General features: G+C 39.0%; 1 protein-coding gene across 1 annotated transcript in view; it reads left to right on the forward strand.

The window, feature by feature from the left end:
- LOC114364883 (neurexin-1a) overlaps positions 1 to 19,574 on the forward strand; it is a 103,945-nt gene that overhangs the window by 79,953 nt on the left and 4,418 nt on the right. The window contains exons 7-19 of the mRNA XM_028321238.1: positions 6,670 to 6,789; positions 9,708 to 9,900; positions 11,334 to 11,525; positions 12,010 to 12,153; positions 12,645 to 12,859; positions 13,673 to 13,781; positions 14,740 to 15,339; positions 15,415 to 15,615; positions 15,693 to 15,809; positions 15,894 to 16,072; positions 16,315 to 16,486; positions 16,901 to 17,118; positions 18,452 to 18,640. Of these exons, the coding sequence (XP_028177039.1) occupies positions 6,670 to 6,789; positions 9,708 to 9,900; positions 11,334 to 11,525; positions 12,010 to 12,153; positions 12,645 to 12,859; positions 13,673 to 13,781; positions 14,740 to 15,339; positions 15,415 to 15,615; positions 15,693 to 15,809; positions 15,894 to 16,072; positions 16,315 to 16,486; positions 16,901 to 17,118; positions 18,452 to 18,640 (2,649 nt within the window). The remainder of the gene's footprint in view (positions 1 to 6,669; positions 6,790 to 9,707; positions 9,901 to 11,333; positions 11,526 to 12,009; positions 12,154 to 12,644; positions 12,860 to 13,672; positions 13,782 to 14,739; positions 15,340 to 15,414; positions 15,616 to 15,692; positions 15,810 to 15,893; positions 16,073 to 16,314; positions 16,487 to 16,900; positions 17,119 to 18,451; positions 18,641 to 19,574) is intronic.

A 19,574-nucleotide genomic window follows, 5' to 3' on the forward strand; every position in this document is an offset into this window, starting at 1 on the left:
AATCTACACTATAGACCACTCACTGATTAATAATGAAATCTCAGAAACTATATAACCTACAAACTTGAGGCAGGTAGGTTCCTTATAGGGTGTAGATGTCCGCTAAAAACGGATTTTACGAAACTCTACCTTTAAGGGGGTAAAACGGGGTCTACGCGTACGAAGTCGCGGGCGCCCGCTAGATAGAGAAGAAAGATTTGATTGTTTGTATTGAATAAGCTCCGAAACTACTCGATACTTTTACCTTTAGAATCTTACATTATTTGTGATGAACATAGGCAATACGATGTTCGCTGGGGCAGCTAGTATTGACTATAGGTGCTCAGCACAAATAAAGTAAAAAATATTCGATGACTTGTGCGAATGAAATAGGTAAGCTGAATACGTTTAAAATTGAATCGATGACCACTGTAATCAGGTCAAGGTTTCGGTGCAGCAGCCTGGCACATGTTGGTTCTGTCGTTTCATATGTCAATCTGGAATATATTGGTACGTAGATCGGATATTTAAATAGTGTTTTATTTTTGTATTTGATTTCAAAATGGTGACCGCGACACATATTGATGTGCAGAAACATTTTTTTTGTAAGCTTAACTAACCATAGCAAAAAGTACGATTCTGAATAATGTATTAAAACATATTATTTAACATTCATAAAAGTGGTTGTCACACAGCAAGAAAAAAATTACAAATTACCTTCCTACAAAAACATATCCCTCCTCGCAGGCGTAGTCGGGTAAAAAGGGTAAAAATTGTATTTATGGATTTTATTGATATCGTTTACTTGGCGAAACCTTCAGATGCGTCCATACACCATACCACATCACACCATATCATACGCTACGCTAAATCACTTATCGCTCCTTTTTATTCGCAATTTTTCTTCCTAAAAATCAGAACCCATTCCAAATGCATTCAGATTCGGAATGGCGTATTTTCCAGACCTTTATTGAGAGTAAACAACCATAGCGGAAATTTGATGCTATTACTTTCGAGCGAGAAAATTACCCTTCCGAAATACCCCCTTTTACAGAAGCAGAAGTAGAAAAATGGCACCCTCCAGTAGTGTTGCCAGGTGTAGAGGATTGCGCGGGATGTCCCGAAGTTTAGATTTAATTTGTTTCTTACCGATTAACTGTGAAATTATAAACTTTATTTGATGTAGCCTTCTACAGTGTAATCAAAAACTTATATTGAAGTTTTGGTTTAAATAAATTCTAAAAAACTTGTGCATTTGCACGTAAAAATGTCCGTTACAGCCAAATGACGTCCACAGCTGGACAAAGGCCTCCCCCGAGATTTTCCACAATGAACGGTCCTGCGCTGCCCGCATCCAGGCTCTGCCCGCGACCTTTACCCGATCGTCGGTCCAACTAGTAGGAGGCCTGCCCACGCTACGTCTTCCAGCCCGTGGTCGCCACTCGAGAACTTTCCTGCCCCAACGGCCATCGTCTCTACGAGCTATGTGCCCCGCCCACTGCCGTAAAAACAGTGACGTAAAAATTTATCTCTGAAATATTTTTGTCCCAAAACATAATACAGTTCCTGTCAGTATCTATTAAATCATATTCGTAACAAAATATGTTTACTTCTTTCTTATTTACTTGTTATCTATCTAAAGTAATATAGATTTTAGTACTGTTCTTCATGAGTTCTTCTACTGTAAAAGTCCCGAATTCTAGAACTTAGGTCTGGCAACACTAGTCTCAAGGCGTTCGATGTTGCCATTAAGGTAAATTATTATAACTGGCTCTGATACGCACTAGCCGCGGGCGTAATGGAAATAACTGATTTTAATGCGAGATAAGGGAGCGGGCGGGAATGGAGGGTAGTTGGACAGGAATGAGTCGAATAAAGTGCGCGATTTTATCTGGGACTCTTTGTAGTTACGAATTGTTTTACTGCGGACATCTGTGGTGTTAGTGTTGGTATAAAGCACATCACTTTGGCTTGAGCACGGTTTGAATTTTAATTGCGGTAATTTCTTAACAAAAAATACTTTTTTGAAAATTATAAAAAGGTAACTTGAAAAAATCGAACTGTCTAAGGCGGGAATTGAACCCACGAAATTACTTTACGTGAGAACTGAAACAATCTTAAAAAAAAAGACGTATTTATTGTGCTGTGTGTAGTTAAACAAAGCATAAATTTTTTATATCTTTTATAAGTTGAGTGGTTTGTTACCTACTACCTACATAATACCTACCTACTTACCTACATAATATTGAAACAATAACATTTTAGCAAAAGTAAAAGTACATTTTTTCAAGATTAATTCTGAAAATCGAGTTTAGCAAAAAAAAGTAAATTGCTGTGGATTTCATTTTTTTTACTTAAACGTTAAATTATCCCTCTTTCCCTTCCTTCACCGTGCTAAACCACATCAAATCAGCAATGAAAATAATTCAATATTCCTACACAATTTATGCAGCGCCAAATCTCAGACTAAATATTCCATAAACGTTATTATGTACCTATTTAGAAGCCCCATTCAAACGAGCATGAAATTGGAGACAGAAACTAACTGATTTAGCTGCAGTTTCACACTTAGAGACTCAACTAGTTCCTAGTTCTAGTTAAGAACTAGTTCAAACTCACTAGAGAGGTCGCCACTATTGGAAGACTAGCGACGAACTTCGCAGTTTCGTATGCACTCATTATGCGTCTAACAAAATGCATAGAACTTTTCTTAAGTGTAACTTAACGCCAGGACAGGGTCCTCTTAAAACCTTTTAAGTTTTAAGAACTAAATTCAAATGAATATTCTTCCCAGTTTAATAATATTGTAAAATGAATATTTAAATACTCCTGAAAATAGGGTTAGAGAAGCTAAAAATTTCTTTCCTTTACAGCAATGTTTTATGATTATTCATTTTGTTAATTAAAGTGTTCCAGTTTGGCTCTACTTAAATGATTATGTTTAATTTCTAATTGCATTTTACTATTTTGACCTTATTTAAAGTTCAAAGGCCTGATTTCAACGAAAGGCAATAGTATAAGCGACAGACTACTACACGTGTAAATAAGACTTTGTTGTTTTGTCTGTTGCTCTTTTTTAAACACTAAAACTCTTTATTAATAAAAGTTACACCCTAGTTGAACTCCGGTTAAATTGTCGTTTACTATAGAAATGTCATTTTAATTCAGTGTTCATCCCGGGTGTAACTTTTAATTAATAAGAGGGTAAAGTTACTATGTATAAACAAGATTGATTTCGCTTCGGCAATTAATTCCCATCTCCGTCACAAAGGATCATTGTATGCATAATTCCATGGTGATCGATTGATAGTTCAGCCGTGAAAAGGGATATTTAAGTTAAATATAGATTTGGGAACTGTGTGGGCTGTGTTGTTGCCTATGTTATTATCAACACACATAATACATTCGGAAAGCAAATATTATGAAATGGTAATGGTGTTTTGAGGTTATTTAGCTTCCGTAATATCTTTGTAATTATTGGTTTGTGTACGTGGTTCTTGTTTACTACAACTATGAAAGAAATTAGTAGAGATTCAAACATTGCTTTTACGACTACAGCTGATAAATTATATTTTGTATTAATTTTTAAATAAGCAGCCTTAACCAAATGCCTTTTAGCCATTCTTGGTAGATTAATAAACTTTGAAATTATTAATCAATTGATGTGCAAAGTTTTGGCTACTTTGGTAAAATGCATATTATTATCAAAATAAGAACCTGTTATCAACTAAAGAATCTGTATGATATCTTTATACTATTATTATTATTATTAGACACTAGCTTTTGCCCGCGGCTTCACCCGCGTGAAATTTAGTTTGTCACAGATCGTCATAAATTAGTCTATATGTTATTCTGGGTTATAAACAATACTACTGTAAAGTTTCACCAAAATGTGTTCAGTAGTTTTTGCGTGAAAGAGTAACAAACATGTTAACATCCAGACATCCATGCAAACTTTTACATTTATAAATTATTAGGATAGTAGGATGTCTTAGCTTTTATTTAATTATTTTCACGTGCTTTTAAAATTGGTTTTCATGACAAAGTAACAAAATTAAGTTTACGAAGCCCTGTGTTTGCTTTATCTACATTAAAATGCTCTTTCCCCCATTCTTCATTGCTCGTCACATTCTTTTAAATATCCCATGGTTTAAAAACACCCGCAAATTCCCCTACATTCCAAAATCCCGTGGGATCAGGTTAGCAAAGCCTGCTTTTAAAGGATTTGCTCTATTATTTGGGCTACAATTTTGCAGCGAGTGCAGTGTGAATGGAAATTTCAATTTTTGAGGCCTTCGTTATTTTATTCTATTTATTTTCTATGATTAAGGTTTGCACTGTTTTTGTTTTGTTTTAATGGAATAAAAACTGATTGATTGTTTTGTTTTGTTAGAATTGCTGTGGATGGAATACATTTTTGTATTCAAGTTCACAGAGTAGGTACCATTTAAAATGTAGTTAAACCTAATGTAGCTCATCTAATCTTCAAACATCTGTTATTTTCTTCAAATTAATTTACGTAAACAGTTATATTTTCCCTCTAGAGTTGACCTTTATTAGTAGAATTTTAATCGGCGGTCAAGCTAAAAATCTTGTCAACACAGGGAATTACAGCGGTGGGAATGAGATTGGGAGTAGTTCTGTTTTACTTCCCGCTTTGGGTCTCTCTATTTATGTTTAAATACCATAATTATCGGCAGCGCAAGACCGGTCATTATGGAAAACCTTGGGGGAGGCCTTTGTCCAGCAGTAGACGTCATTTGGCTGAAACGAACGAACCACAGTTATCATCATCTTGTAGCTGGACACAGGCCTCTTTTAATACGTAGCTTAAACTTTCTTATGACTCAAAAGGAGGTAGGTAGAATGACTTTATACTATCTGTAGGACTTTATATGAATGCACGATTCGCGAAAACATTAAGGCTGGGTTGCACCATCATACTTTGACTTTAACAAACGTCAAAAATCTGTCAAACTCCATACAAAATACACCGGTTATCGTCATAGTCACGGTTAAAGGTAGGTGGTGCAACTCAGCCTAAAAAATGGAAAAGTAATCATCTCATTTTGTATTAACAAATCAGTCTAGGAAATTCAGAGAGAATTCTTAACTAATTCAAGGCAACCCTACAATTGTAATTGAGAAAGAAATAAAGCTCACATCACATGTTGCGTGTATTTTTAACCCACACTCTGCAGACGTGGGCAAAACTAACCCTACCCTCAAGGCCGCTACCGAGGTCGTGTCGACCTACATGTAAGTTTCTGAACGATTCCAATTGTGGCAATCTTTAGCGTTGACATTCGAATGAAGGACGGCCTCTAATTGAAAAACAAATGAAAGTTTTTTGAGGTTTGTAATATTACTAGTTCACATAAGTGCACTGACGCGGGGTTGACATTTCAATGGAAGGTCGATGGGTTAAAAAAATAAAATATGCAAGTCAAAGTACAACTCTCTGAAATTGAAGTACGAGTATTTTTGCGTTCAACTACAAACAATTAGAGGTATTTGCAATCTGTAAAGGACGTAAAATGAAAAACAATTTAATATCTAGTCACACATTTGTAAAACACTCTTTGATGTTATCATTTAAAATTGAACATAATATTTAGCTCTTAATTTTACTCAAACAGGGTGAAAAACTCATCTTTGGGGAATTAGGAACTATGTATCATGAGTCGTAGTTTTATACCTATGTACGATTGGGTATCAATGATTTAAATTTCACCCTGTATAAAATTCAATATCAAAAAAGTTTGGTTATTATGGTATTGCCGAACTTCATAAAGCTTTATATGGGGTGTTTTTATTGTTTAACCATTTACCTAAGTTTGTAGGTTTGCTAGAAAACTAGAATTTAATAAAATTAGAAAGCACCTGCGATCGCGGGCCAATAATATCGATTAGACCGTTTCGTTGGCGGCCATTGCTATTAATAATTCATAAATGATTCAAGCGCGTCGTTTTGTACTGCTCTAATTAGATTTGGACCGCAATTATGGTTTGATTTTGGTGAATATCAAGTTATATTTGTTTGTAACGATTGAATGCTATTAGGAAATGGAATATTGATGTTTCATTTGCAGATATTAATGAAGTAGGAATTATTAATACTTAGCTACGATTTCCCTTACCATTAGTTTACGTTAGGTGTGCTCGCTAGCGACTGCGTAAAAAAATGACATTACATGTATGACATATTGTGCAGCGCCCCTAGCGGCTACTTTCAAAAAATAAAATCTTCATAGACTTTTTTGACGTACTCGCTAGCGAGCACACCTAACGTAAACTCATGGTAAGCACACCGTGTACTAACCTTACTCTAGTAAAGTGAAGGCTTATAAAAGTTATTAGTTTTTAAAGTCATTTATCGTTGGTCATTTATCGATAATTTCATTTGCCTTCCATCAATTTAGTTAATTGAGTTTATTTTTGTGAGAATTCTAAACTAGCTTTTGTTTGCGGCTTCGCCCGCGCGAAATTTTATCTATCGCGCGCGTCCCTGTTTCAAAAACCGGGTAAAACTATCCTATGTCCTTTCCCGGGACTCAAACTATCTCTTTTCCTTTCATCAAAATCCGTTCGGTGGCTTAAACGTGACAGTCACATTGGTGACTCAAGTGCTTAGCGAAGTTACAAACATTTTTATGTACTAAACTAAAATAAAAATTTTATCCTCCACAGATCCTACCAAAATGGGAAGCAGTGAAGACTGGGACCATATCGTTCAAGTTCAGAACGAACGAACCGAACGGTCTCATACTCTTCAATATGGGCGCTAAACCACCAAGGGTAGGTTGCACGGTAAGGGGTGGAGCTTTTGGGGTTGATAGATCACCTTCCGAACTACCATGATCATCGCCATCAACTCCATCGTCATCCAGACCATCATCTATGGGGATTACATCAAATTTCAAGTCTGCTTCTATTTTTTTCTTAGTAGTAGGTAATGCTTTAAAATACTTTAGCCTTCCAATGACTCTTCTAGATCAATAAACATTGTTTGCAATTAGTCGTCCAATTTACTAAATTAATCGATACCTACGAAGTTCTGTTTCACTGGAAGTAGTAATAAAATATTTCGATCGCCTGAAGACGATACATTTATTAGAAAAGATTAACATTCACGAGTTCCATTAAAGTGATTACTGGCATTTGTGTTGCCTTTGGAGTTTTCTGAGAAAACTATATCGATTCTTAAATAAATCGTTGCGGAAATCGCATCGATATCCTTGAGTTGAAAGCAACAACTTGTTCAATTTCATAAAGCAAATTAAATTCACGCAGTATGGCATCAAGCAAATTATTATTAATACCGCGTCGTGATACAATGTAATCCCCATAAAATCTCAATGGATAAGCGAGACCACAGATTTAATTATTTAAAATGAATTTCGTAACAGCGACTTAATAAATTCCTTTTCCTCTTGGAATGAAACAACCGTTTAATAAAATTTCGGTTAACCCTGAGCGAAATTTAATTTTGGCCAACTTGATGTAGTATCCATTGAGCTGCATGGTAGGTCGAAGTAAATTACGAAGTATTTTTATCAGAACTGGAGACACGAATAGGAGAATTTGTGTACGGTACCTTATAAAGTTTCACCCACTTGGAGTCGTCGACTGTTTTATTGTTTGTCTTTTGGTGTGCACCTAGATGTCGAAGCACAGTGTATTGTGGCTGTCTGTCTATATCACAGATGTACTGTCTAAACCACTATGCACCTCATTTATGGAACGTTGATCAGCGCACTAATGGAATTAATCATGATTTGGGTCAATTAGTATTGTTATGGACGTATGTTTAACTGTTGTTACGAGTAAATATGATTATTTGACATCAACTTAACGAATTTGATCACTGTTTCATGATATGGGGGAATGATTTTGTCACTGTCAGACATTTTGCATGCACGTCTTTAGCTACACTATGCGTGGAATTACACCCTAAAACTGTCAGTGACAAATATTCGGATTTCCTTAGTATTGTATTGACTGTGACCCTATGGACTTTGCACTTGCCCTATAGAGTAGGCTAAGCAAACTAAAGATTTAATAATACCTACACAAATTCGCACCATTAAAATACACCAGCTATTTTTGATTTGATTCTACATTTACACTTATTACCTTTAGTTAATAGGTAGTAACCAATAATAGACATAGCTTTAATATTCACTTTAATTTTGGATACAGATGATAAAATAAATATTGATGAACATATTTGGAAATCTATCCTTAATTTTAAGAATAAGGTTAAAGATTTTACTGTAGCGATTTAAATCAATACTATCGGCACGTAATTGTTATTCCGTTTTATTTATTTCATTTGGTCGTATTGAGACTATAAGCAAGGCGTTTATTATTTAATTGCACGTTGTTGTTTACTTTATTTAAATGCCTCAAGTTATTTGTGTTAGAATCATCGTCAGGTCATTTAGTTCGCACTATTCTGGCTACATTTCTATACATTCTGGCTATTCTATTTGGGCTATCATCTGTATCCAATTGCAATCCCTATAAACAATATCTGGGCTTATTCGTAGACCCGATTCCCCGATTCGGAGTTTGGCATTTTCAATGGTCGTGCCACAGGCCATTTGCATGTCTAAATCTAACGGTTTGTATTCCGCCGGTTCGCGAATAGTTTGCATGCATTACGTTCAGTCTGACTAGTTTTTATTTTGCCGTTTTTGCCAGTCGCTATTGATTTCTGTGTTCGCTGCCGGAATATTTATTTTATTGCCTGAACTCGTTTAGTGTTCGGCAGAATACGATTGGGTTTAATGGAATTAAGATTACGAACGTCTTGGGAATGAATTTAATGTACATGTATGTACTTAGGAGCAGTAATATTCGAAATATGTGATAGTATACTCATTATTATGCCAAGTTAATACTCTTAGGGCCCTCGCCCATGGACTTTTTGTCTCTTGTCTCTTTTTGTCTCTGTGACTTTTTGTCTGACTTTTTGTCGCGCGTTTCGTCACTACTAAAGCGCGTTGTCGTATTTGCAACTACAGAAGTGATGCCAACGCGCTACTAACGCGCTACAGCTGCGCGACTGCATCGCTACAAAAAGTTGCCATGGACGAGGGCCCTTATTCGTTATTAAGTTACAGATTTAAATTGAAGAGAACAAACTTTTATTTAAAAGTTCAAGGTTTTAGTTGTCATATAATTTCCAAAATATTATTGTATAATGTGGGAGAGGTAACAAAAACAAAGGATTCTTCGAAAGGAGAGCGAAGTTTACTTTGTTAATACAATTCTCTGCTGTTGCTCAACGAACTGTTGCGTTGTTTTATTAATTAATGAAAATCGCACTGCTCTCTTGGTATTGCTGAGGTTTATTTTGCTTTAGTTGTATGCATGCACCAAGTTATTTTACTACTTTATAAAAGTTGCATGTACTTATTTACTTTAAACTATTGAAAACTTAACAGAATATTTTTATTATATTTAAATTAAGTACTGTATTGTGGATATAAATGTATAATTTTTCAGTTTTCTTGCTGATTCTACTCTGTAAATATGTGATGCAAAAACAATTATTACTGAAACGCTTTGATTAGGTTTTCAATTAATATTAATAGTTAAAAATGTAAAACAGTCAAATTGAAAACCTCCTCCGACTTTTTTGAAGTCGGTTGTAGATCCATTTGAACCAAAAAAAGCATCAAAATCAACATAACCCGTCAATGCCTACCTTTTGATTCCAGGCCGACCTCTTTGCTGTGGAGATGCTAAACGGTTACATCTACGTCCACGTGGACTTGGGATCCGGAGGAGTGAGGGTCAGGGCCTCCAGGAGGAGGGTAGACGACTCACACTGGCACGAGTTTCTGTTGAGGCGCAGCGGGAGAGACGGGAGAGTGACTGTCGATGGGGCTAATGCGGAATTCAAAACGCCTGGTGAGTTGGTTGACAAAATAAACATTTTGAGACTTGGGATCCGGAGGAGTGAGGGTCAGGGCCTCCAGGAGGAGGATAGACGACTCATACTGGCACGAATTTCTGTTGAGGCGCAGCGGGAGAGACGGGAGAGTGACCGTGAATGGGGCTAATGCGGAATTCAAAACTCCTGGTGAGTTGGTTGACAAAATAAACATTTTGAGACTTGGGATCCGGAGGAGTGAGGGTCAGGGCCTCCAGGAGGAGAGTGGACGACTCACACTGGCACGAGTTTCTGTTGAGGCGCAGTGGGAGAGACGGGAGAGTTACTGTCGATGGGGCTAATGCGGAATTCAAAACTCCTGGTGAGTTGGTTGACAAAATAAACATTTTGAGACTTGGGATCCGGAGGGGTGAGGGTCAGGGCCTCCAGGAGGAGAGTGGACGACTCACACTGGCACGAGTTTCTCGAGTTTTGGGAGAGTTACTGTTGATGGAGCTAATGCGGAATTCAAGACTCCTGGTAAGTTTTACACAAATACACTCGACATCAAATAAATCGCACCTTACGCGACAAGCACTTTCAAACGTATGCATCCCCACTCCCTACCAGTATTTGCACCATTTAAAAGCCTAGTTCTAGACTTCATTTCATCAAAGGAAAGTTTTTTACATCAAAAATGTGTCTTAAGAAGGATCCAGAGTCACTTCTTCAAAAAATAGGTAGTTACGTTTGAGCCAACTTTTATGGCTATAAAACTGTTAAGTTGGGATTAATCGCTATCCATCTATTTAAAAGGACACGTGAGATTATTATTTGGTTTTATGACCATAAAAATTGCTCTAATTGATCCCAGAGGTGAGCCCAAAGTGAGGTCTTTTTTCAAGTCACATTTGTATGGTATATTATGTTAATCGTTTATTAAGAAATTAAATGTGTTTTTCTTTAAGGATATTTATTGGGCTTTCAAATAACACCACTATTTTTGGTTAAACTTCTATTTTATAAACACTGCCAAACGATTTTTTTTCTATTCAGCCCGAATTGAGCTTGCAGAGAATGCCCTGTGGCATTAAGTTCACCTTATGTACCAATTGGGTATTTGACACCATTTCCCAATAATTGTAAAGCACAACTTTTTTAAAAAGACACTTCTTTCTTGTCTTAACAACTTAATAATAATTAATTTTTAATTACCTGTAAATTACGATTTTTGGTTGCATTATAATTGAAAAAAGTATTTTAATTGAGTTGATAAAATTGTGACGTCACATGCTAGTATTGCCGTACAAAATCTATGGGAGAGTGTTGTTTTGACAGTTTTTAAAAGTACGTCAATTGATTGGTGGTGTCAAATACCCTATTTGTGTAGCACCAAGATCTATAGTCTACACTGACGAATTTTGTCATAATTTATTGCCACTAATCTAAAATGCCCATTTCCAATTTCCAGGGGAGTCAAACCAGCTAGAACTGGACGGGCCTCTCTACGTCGGAGGTCTCGGCTCGGAGTACTCGGCCTCCAGGACTCCTGCGGCACTCTGGACGGCCGCTCTGAGGCAGGGCTTCGTGGGCTGCATACGAGACCTGGTGCTGAACGGGAAGCCGCAAGACTTGACGGCTTATGCGAGGCAGCAGGATTCTGGTGAGTGTGAATATTTTTATTATTTGATTTGAATACAATGCCAGCTGTAACAGTGTGTTCAACCCCGCTGTTAACGCCATAACTCGAAGTTGTGGACGTTTAAGTTTGTAGAGACTTGTACAACTATGTATCTATATATGGTTCTATCTCATTGAAATTCACGATCTGCTTACTTTAGAACATTAATTTACTCAGGTACCTTTCCAACTATGTATTGCACGGTAGTACACCTCCACCGCGAACGCGATTTACGTGAGAGCGAAACGATTTCATGTATTGAAAACGACGCGTTGTCTTGTGCTACCGGCATTGGTCTCTAAAGGCTTAAATAAATTAACCAAGGAATACCTATCATAAATCATGGTATCATGTATTTGTGAAAAATGACACTTACCAACAAATCGATAAAGTTACATTATACCAGCAACTGTAAATCAAAAACCTAAAGAGCATTATTCTAAAAGCTTTGTCTAAATATTTCCAGCGTCAGTCCGTCCAGCGTGCCACGTGCTGATGAAGCAGTGCGTTAGCTCTCCGTGCCAACATGGCGGCGTGTGTTCCGAAGGCTGGAACCGACCGCTGTGCGACTGCTCCGCTACCAACTACGGAGGACCCACTTGTGGGCGAGGTGGGTGGAATATACTGTTTGTGGTTATACTCGTACTTATCAAATAATTGAGTTGTACGAGTTGCTCTTTATCAAAGTGAATAAGCTTGATAGTTTGTAGATAAAATTCTGTTAAAACTGGAGCAGATGGTATAAAATGGTACCTTGAAAATATATTCGGTTTAGAAAGTCTTGGACTTGGGGTATTCTAGAAAATGGAGATATTGCCATTGATACCGAACTAAGGCTGGGTTGCTTGCTTGCAACATCTTACTTTAACTTTGACAAACGTCGAAAACTGTCAAATTCCATACAAAAAACACCAGTTATCGTTATAGTTACGGTCAAAGTTAGGTGGTGCAACTCAGCCTAAGAAAGTCAAACAAATGAGATATCCATGTATTCTATGAAAAAAGGGACATAGAAGAATATCTTTTTGACATTAACCATTGTGATACAGTGCGCCTACATGCTACATGTTTTAATTGTAATCATATTATTATTCCTTTCAGAAACCGCAACAATCCACCTGAACGGCAGCCAGCACCTAACAGCGTCTTTAGGCCCTGAACACGTCACGCAGACCGAAGAGCTGATGCTGCGCTTCAGGACCACCCGAGCTGGTCTGCTCCTGAGGACAGCTTCGGAACACTCCGCCGATAGGATCGAGCTGGCTGTGGCTGCGGGGAGGGTCAGAGCCAGTGTGCGGTTAGGGGATCGGGAAAAGGTGAGGATTATCACCAAAATAATGTCTATGAAATGATACAAGTGTTAATTGGACCCAAACCAATTCGTCTGACCAATCTAAGAGGCCAAATCCTCCCATAGCCTCTGAAAAATTAAAAAGCTTTGTAACCTCTGCTGTAGAAACTAAATAGAAGAAAGAAAGAAAGTATTTATTTGATGCGAGTATTAAAAGCGTTACAAATAAATAACAACTTAAACACTAAAAACAGAGTACACGCACCAAAATGGCATCTGCTCAGTATAAGCCGTGACGGCAGAGAGCAAGTCACGACCACTGGTATTCTGCGGATGCCAGTTTAGCAGAAGGGCGCAGCCCGCCCAGAAACATCAATCAACATTATTTACGTGAAACTTGAACATATTTTTATACAGTTTAAACTCTGTATCTAGGCTCTATAAAATGATCTGATCTGATGATGGTGATAATTTTAAATAAACAACTTAAAAAAATCGAACTGCATAATCCGGGAATCGAACACACGTTTTTCGAGTGGTTTTTTTTAAATTCAGTTTGAGAAGCAGCTCTTATCGCTAAGAAATTTTAATGATGATAATAATGTTATTTCAAAAGTAAAAATTCACCAGATAAAGTTGCGATGACTTCATTATCAAGACTCTTTTCTGAAAAATACATAGTAAAGGGAGTAAGTTGAAATTATGTAAGTACTTAGCTTAGCTATAGAAGAATGTGGGTGTTGAGCAAAGAGAATAGCGTAAGTCCAATATGCGCATTGACCGATTTTATGCTTGTTGTAAATGAATTTTCTATTGAGTTTTTCCTAATTCCTTTTAGAATCTCCTAGCTGGCTCCAACGTGGCGGACGACAACTGGCATACAGTTAGGTTTTCCCGTCGGGCCTCCAACTTGAAACTTCAGGTGGACGGGGCGCAGCCAGTCCGCGGTATGTTATGTACGTATGCACGGGACAGCACCCGCACAGTTTTATTTTTACCCTAAAGTAGTGGATTATAAGGTTGGTTTTGGTTTAGCTCCACAATTTTTTGAGGTTTTGAGGAGTTTAGGATTTTGATGATTTATGAATTCGGAGCTAAATCAAATGTAGAATAAGTCCCAGAAAGAATTCACTTTGATTGTACAAGCTTTTTTGTCAAAATTCTGGAAAATAAAGTGGATTCCTATCAAAACCCTTTCAACAATGATGTTGAGAAGTTTTTAGCTTGGTGTTAGATGTCCTCTTAGTGTAGTAGTATAGTCGCTTAGTTTACGTTCGATTTAATAGCTGGCACTTTGGCTCCACCTTTTAGTTGAATGCCCTTATTTCTTACTTCGTTTATTGGTTTCTTTCTCCTGTAGTCTCCTGTGTGTATGTGCTAATGAACTTTATGGTGCTTATTTGTGAAATTGCCGAAATTTTTAAGCGTAAATATTTAATTGATTTAATTTTTCGGAACAAAAAGGCAATTTCACAGATAGCCCCCTAACTATTTAACTACTAACTTATTCTGTTCATAATCAACTTACGAACAGCTTGAGTCAATGCAGGTAACAATGTTGGATTACTGAGTGTAGTTGGTTGAAATAGGCGTAGGTGTAAAAGCAATAGTCAATCTCACTGCTAAGGGAGACTTTCGAACACAACTTCTTCTTGTTAGAAAGCTAGGCTGTATGAGCCTTTACACTAGCATCTGTCAAGCTTGAGTCTACCAATGTAATGAAAGCGCTATAACTGTTTCTTGAAATGAGAATTTCTGTGTAAATAACTTAACGAATGGCTGCTAAAACAATCTATGAATGAGTTTACTTTGCTAATTTATTCTTTTTGTTTAAAGTCAATGTTGTGGATAGGTGTGATGCGTCTTAATTTACCCGATACTTAATGAAATGGATTTGTTTTTCAGCTGAAACGATTTTAGGGAAAGCATCGACTTTAGAGATATCCACATTGCATTTAGGAGGCTTATTTCATCCGGAGGAAGAAATTCAGATGACCTCCACATTGCCCAACTTCGTGGGATATCTGCAAAAGTTTGTTTTCAACGGAATAAAATACATTGATATGGCAAAGACCCTTGGAATTGGCAGTGGAGATGAGAACAACAATATCTATGACACGTCCAACATAATTTTCACTGGAACATTCATGAAGCCAGACTCTTTGAACGTTTATAAATCTGTGACCTTCAAATCGAAACATACGTATGTAGGCCTTCCTTTACTGAAGGCTTATGGGAACACGTATTTAGACTTCTACTTCCGAACCACTGAAATGGATGGACTATTGTTCTACAATGGAGGGAAAAAGCAAGATTTTATAGCCATAGAGCTGGTCAACGGTCACATTCACTGTGTTTTTAACCTTGGGGATGGCGTTGTAACTATGAAAGATAAACTGAAGAATTTCTTGAACGACAACAGATGGCACACGGTATCTGTAAGGAGACCCACACCAAAAATACACACGTTACAAGTTGATGATGACTTGGAAATGCACACTACAAGTAAGTTTTATGTTATTGGGTAACGTTTTTGTCCAAGCAGTGAAGTGTGGCTAAAATTTTAATATCTTTTTTCAGGTTCAAATTTAATGCTTGAGTTGGATAGCGTTCTGTTTGTTGGTGGAGTGCCTAAGGATATGTATTCATCACTGCCAGTTGGAGTTCTGTCCAGACAAGGTTTTGAAGGGTGCATGTCCAGTTTAGATCTACCAGGAGAGTCTCCTTCTTTGATGGACGATGCTGTTGTGCCGAGTTCTTCATTAGGTTCGGGGTGTGAAGGTATAAAAATCAACCTTATGTCAATGGAAATGAGTAGAATTTCAAGTAGCAGATTTTTGATTTAAAAGTTGTTTTAGGTCCCACAAAATGTACACACAATGCTTGTGCTAACAAAGGAGTCTGCGTTCAGCAGTGGAATACATACGTCTGTGACTGTGATCTGACGTCATTTACTGGACCTACCTGTTATGATGGTAAGCTTATCACAAAATCCTTTGAACTATGACACATACAAAATATCTTCAAGTACTAAGTAATAGGTACTTCTTTGATTTCAGAATCAATTGCCTATGAGTTCGGCCCAGGTCGAGGTATCATTACATACTCGTTCCCGTCATCTTCTGTAGCTGATACGGAAACTGATAAGGTGGCTCTTGGTTTCGTCACCAGCAAGGCTGATGCTGTGCTTCTGAGGATCGAGTCGTCAAACACTCAGGATTACATGCAAATGGAGATCGTGAGTGTACTCGTGTTTCGTTTACCTTGATGATTGTGTGATTAAATTCAATGATTTCGATGAACAGTACTCGTATATCATAAGAACTTTTGTTTTTGATTGTATTCAAGTTCTTCATTTAGTTACTTAGGGTCACCATGGAACCATTTATCTTACGTTTTTGTTGTATAAGTATTTCAAACATTTCAGGAGTTCTTTTCTCTGAATACTTTTCATCTTAGAGATATTTACTATGTTCTCAGATCCGAGGAAACCTTTTCATGGTATACAACGTGGGTGGTGGTGATCACCCGCTTGGTGACGAGGCGGCCAGGGTTGACGATGGAGCGTATCACGTCGCTCGCTTCACGAGGAACGGCAGCCGATCTGCTTTGCAGCTGGATAACTACGCTGTGAATATTCGACATCCACAAGGTTGGTTTATCTTATTCGTTTAAAAACAGTTACTAGCCATAGTTAATTGACACGTCAGTTCAGGATCTGTAGGCCTAAGATGCGCGCCGTGATAGGCGGTTATCACGCCATTTTATCGATTTTGCCCATACAAATTGACGTCGATAAAAGTTATCACGGCGCGCATCTTTGGCCTACAGGTGTTTCATAAATCTTTAGGAAAGGCTTGTGTCCAGCAATGGATGTCTTTTAAACTAGATATGAATTTTGCGTATGTTTTTGCTTTATACTTGCTCTGAGTCACATAATATGTTTCTGGTTAACAAACTCCCTTAAGGATCATAGTTAATCCTGACCAGCATTTTAAGGTTTTCGTAGGCGGAACATAGTAATAACCGATTAAGAAATAAATAACTTGACCGTTTTCTGTTTCAGGTGGCCAGCAGTCTACAATCTTCAACAGCATGTCTACCATCACTGTTGGCGGAGGCGCAGGCGGGTCACGAACCTTCAGCGGCGTCATAGCTGGGCTGGTGGTGGATGGAGTCAGGGTGTTAGAATTGGCTGCCGCAGGGGACCCTTCGGTGTCTGTGAGAGGAGACGCGAGGAGAGCACACACGCCGCTTGACAGAGACATCAATAGGATGCAACAGGTGGTTATGCTGATTCTTCATAGTAGTCTGCTGGTCAGGGATAGTGGCGTCATAGCTGGGCTGGTGGTGGATGGTGGGAGGGTCTTAGAACTGGCGGCAGCGGGGGACCCCTCGGTGTCTGTGAGAGGAGATGCGAGGAGAGCGCACACGCCGTTGGACAGAGACATCAATAGGATGCAACAGGTGATTATGCTGATTCTTAATAGTAGTCTGCTGGTCAGAGATAGTGGCGTCATAGCTGGGCTGGTGGTGGATGGAGTCAGGGTGTTAAAACTGGCTGCTGCAGGAGATCCATCGGTGTCGGTGCGAGGAAACGCGAGAAGAGCATACACGCCGCTTGACAGAGACATCAATAGGATGCAACAGGTGATTATGCTGATTCTTCATAGTAGTCTGCTGGTCAGAGATAGTGGCGTCATAGCTGGGCTGGTGGTGGATGGAGTCAGGGTGTTAGAATTGGCTGCCGCAGGGGACCCTTCGGTGTCTGTGAGAGGAGACGCGAGAAGAGCACATGCGCCGCTTGACAGAGACATCAATAGGATGCAACAGGTGACTTTATTGGTGATCCCTTAAAGTTGAAAAAGTTGATCATCATCTTGGCGACATTAAGGCTGGAAGCCTTACTGAGGTGTATAAAATCATTGACGATATTTATTTATTCATTTGAACACCAACAAGATTACATTGAGGCTTCACAAAAGTAACTATAAAAATGACACTTGTTAAATGCAAACTTAATTATAAGTGAAAACATCATGCGTTAGAGACTAAAGCAACAGCAATTAGGGGTTAAAAACTAAAAATATTTAATATGGTGTAAAGAAGTCCCTATGCTTGTTCAAATCGGTGAGATTTGTCCAAGCATGTGGACTTGTTGACTTACGTAAACCAAGGAAAAAAATATCAACATTAACATCATTGGACCTAGATTTGGTTACGTCTGTGACTGTGTATTTTGATGGATTTCTCCAATAGCAGCAGAAAGCTTGAATGAAATAAAGATCAAAGGTTCGTTTGGATTCTATTTTTTTTCAAAATAGTAGTAACCATTTTTGTCAGGGCTCCATAACCCGATACGAACGATAGAACGATTTTTGTTAAAATTGAAGCAAGAATCACTCAATCCACATGCACATCTGTGGATAGTGGGGCTGGAGTGTTAAAACTAAATTAAGAATACGTAGTACGGAAATCTAAGAAATACATAATATGCTGTTAAATACAGAAGATTCTGACAGAACAGAATATCTGGTCTTCTATAGGACTTGAATTTCGTGATCATTTCTAATCTTAATGCTTTGACTAGGTCTAACTAAATAATATTTCGTTCCAGACGCCCCCATCAGGCTACGGTGGCCCTGGTGTTATGGACGAACTAGTCTACTCCGGGGCAGGGTCGGGGTGCCGCGACGACGACGAGGACGCGTGCGTGCTGCCCGACGCCGGCTCCGGGGACGACCTCATCACGCCGGTGTACGTGCCGTCCACCAGGCGGCCGCCGGCCAGGGTCTATAAGGCCAAGGTGAGTGGCTGAGTCACGAGGCTATGGGGGTTATTTGCCAATAACTCAACATATATTTTACTCAGAATTCTATTCCGATTATTTATCGTTAAGATTATTGTTAGGCAGTTCGAGGCAGGAAATGAAGGTAGGAAGAACACGGTGGAAGGAAGAAATTATATTTAACAACAGGAATAGAAAGTGATTGATTAGGATACAATTATAGCAATAAAATTACTCAAATCTTGAGAGCAAAGCGATCGCGGAAGAAGTAACACGACGACATATTATTATTTCAAAATCTCTTCACCGGCGATGAGTGAGCGGAGAACGGTGACCGGCGTTGAAGCGAGACGGCAGCATACGTCTTCACGGGTGTGCGAGTGACGCAGACGTATTGTGACGGCTGCAGCACGCATGCGCCAACCACTCGTTCACGTTCAGTCAAGTCGGGGCTGGCCCAATCTTATAGGTGGAAGCGGATCGCTCCAAAATCTAAGGCGGTGGTCCAAGTTAGGATTATGGCGGATAGCCGCCACAAGGCGAACGCCACTACACAGGCGCCCCCATCAGGCTACGGTGGCCCTGGTGTTATGGACGAACTAGTCTACTCCGGGGCAGGGTCGGGGTGCCGCGACGACGACGAGGACGCGTGCGTGCTGCCCGACGCCGGCTCCGGGGACGACCTCATCACGCCGGTGTACGTGCCGTCCACCAGGCGGCCGCCGGCCAGGGTCTACAAGGCCAAGGTAAGTGGCTGAGTCACGAGGCTAACGCCACTACACAGATGCCCCCATCAAGCTACGGTGGCCCTGTTTTTTTTTTTGACGGGACGCGCGCTGGTAGCTTGAGGAGCTTTTCCAGCTTCACTGGGCAGAGTGGCGAGTACAGAAGGTACTCTAGCCGTTTGGCGATCGTCGGTGCGCGTGCCGACGAGGCCGAGTGTGGCATAAGG

The sequence above is a fragment of the Ostrinia furnacalis genome, unplaced genomic scaffold (assembly GCF_004193835.3).
Source record: "Ostrinia furnacalis isolate ACB-3 unplaced genomic scaffold, ASM419383v2 OfSCF7487, whole genome shotgun sequence".
NCBI lineage: Eukaryota > Metazoa > Arthropoda > Insecta > Lepidoptera > Crambidae > Ostrinia > Ostrinia furnacalis.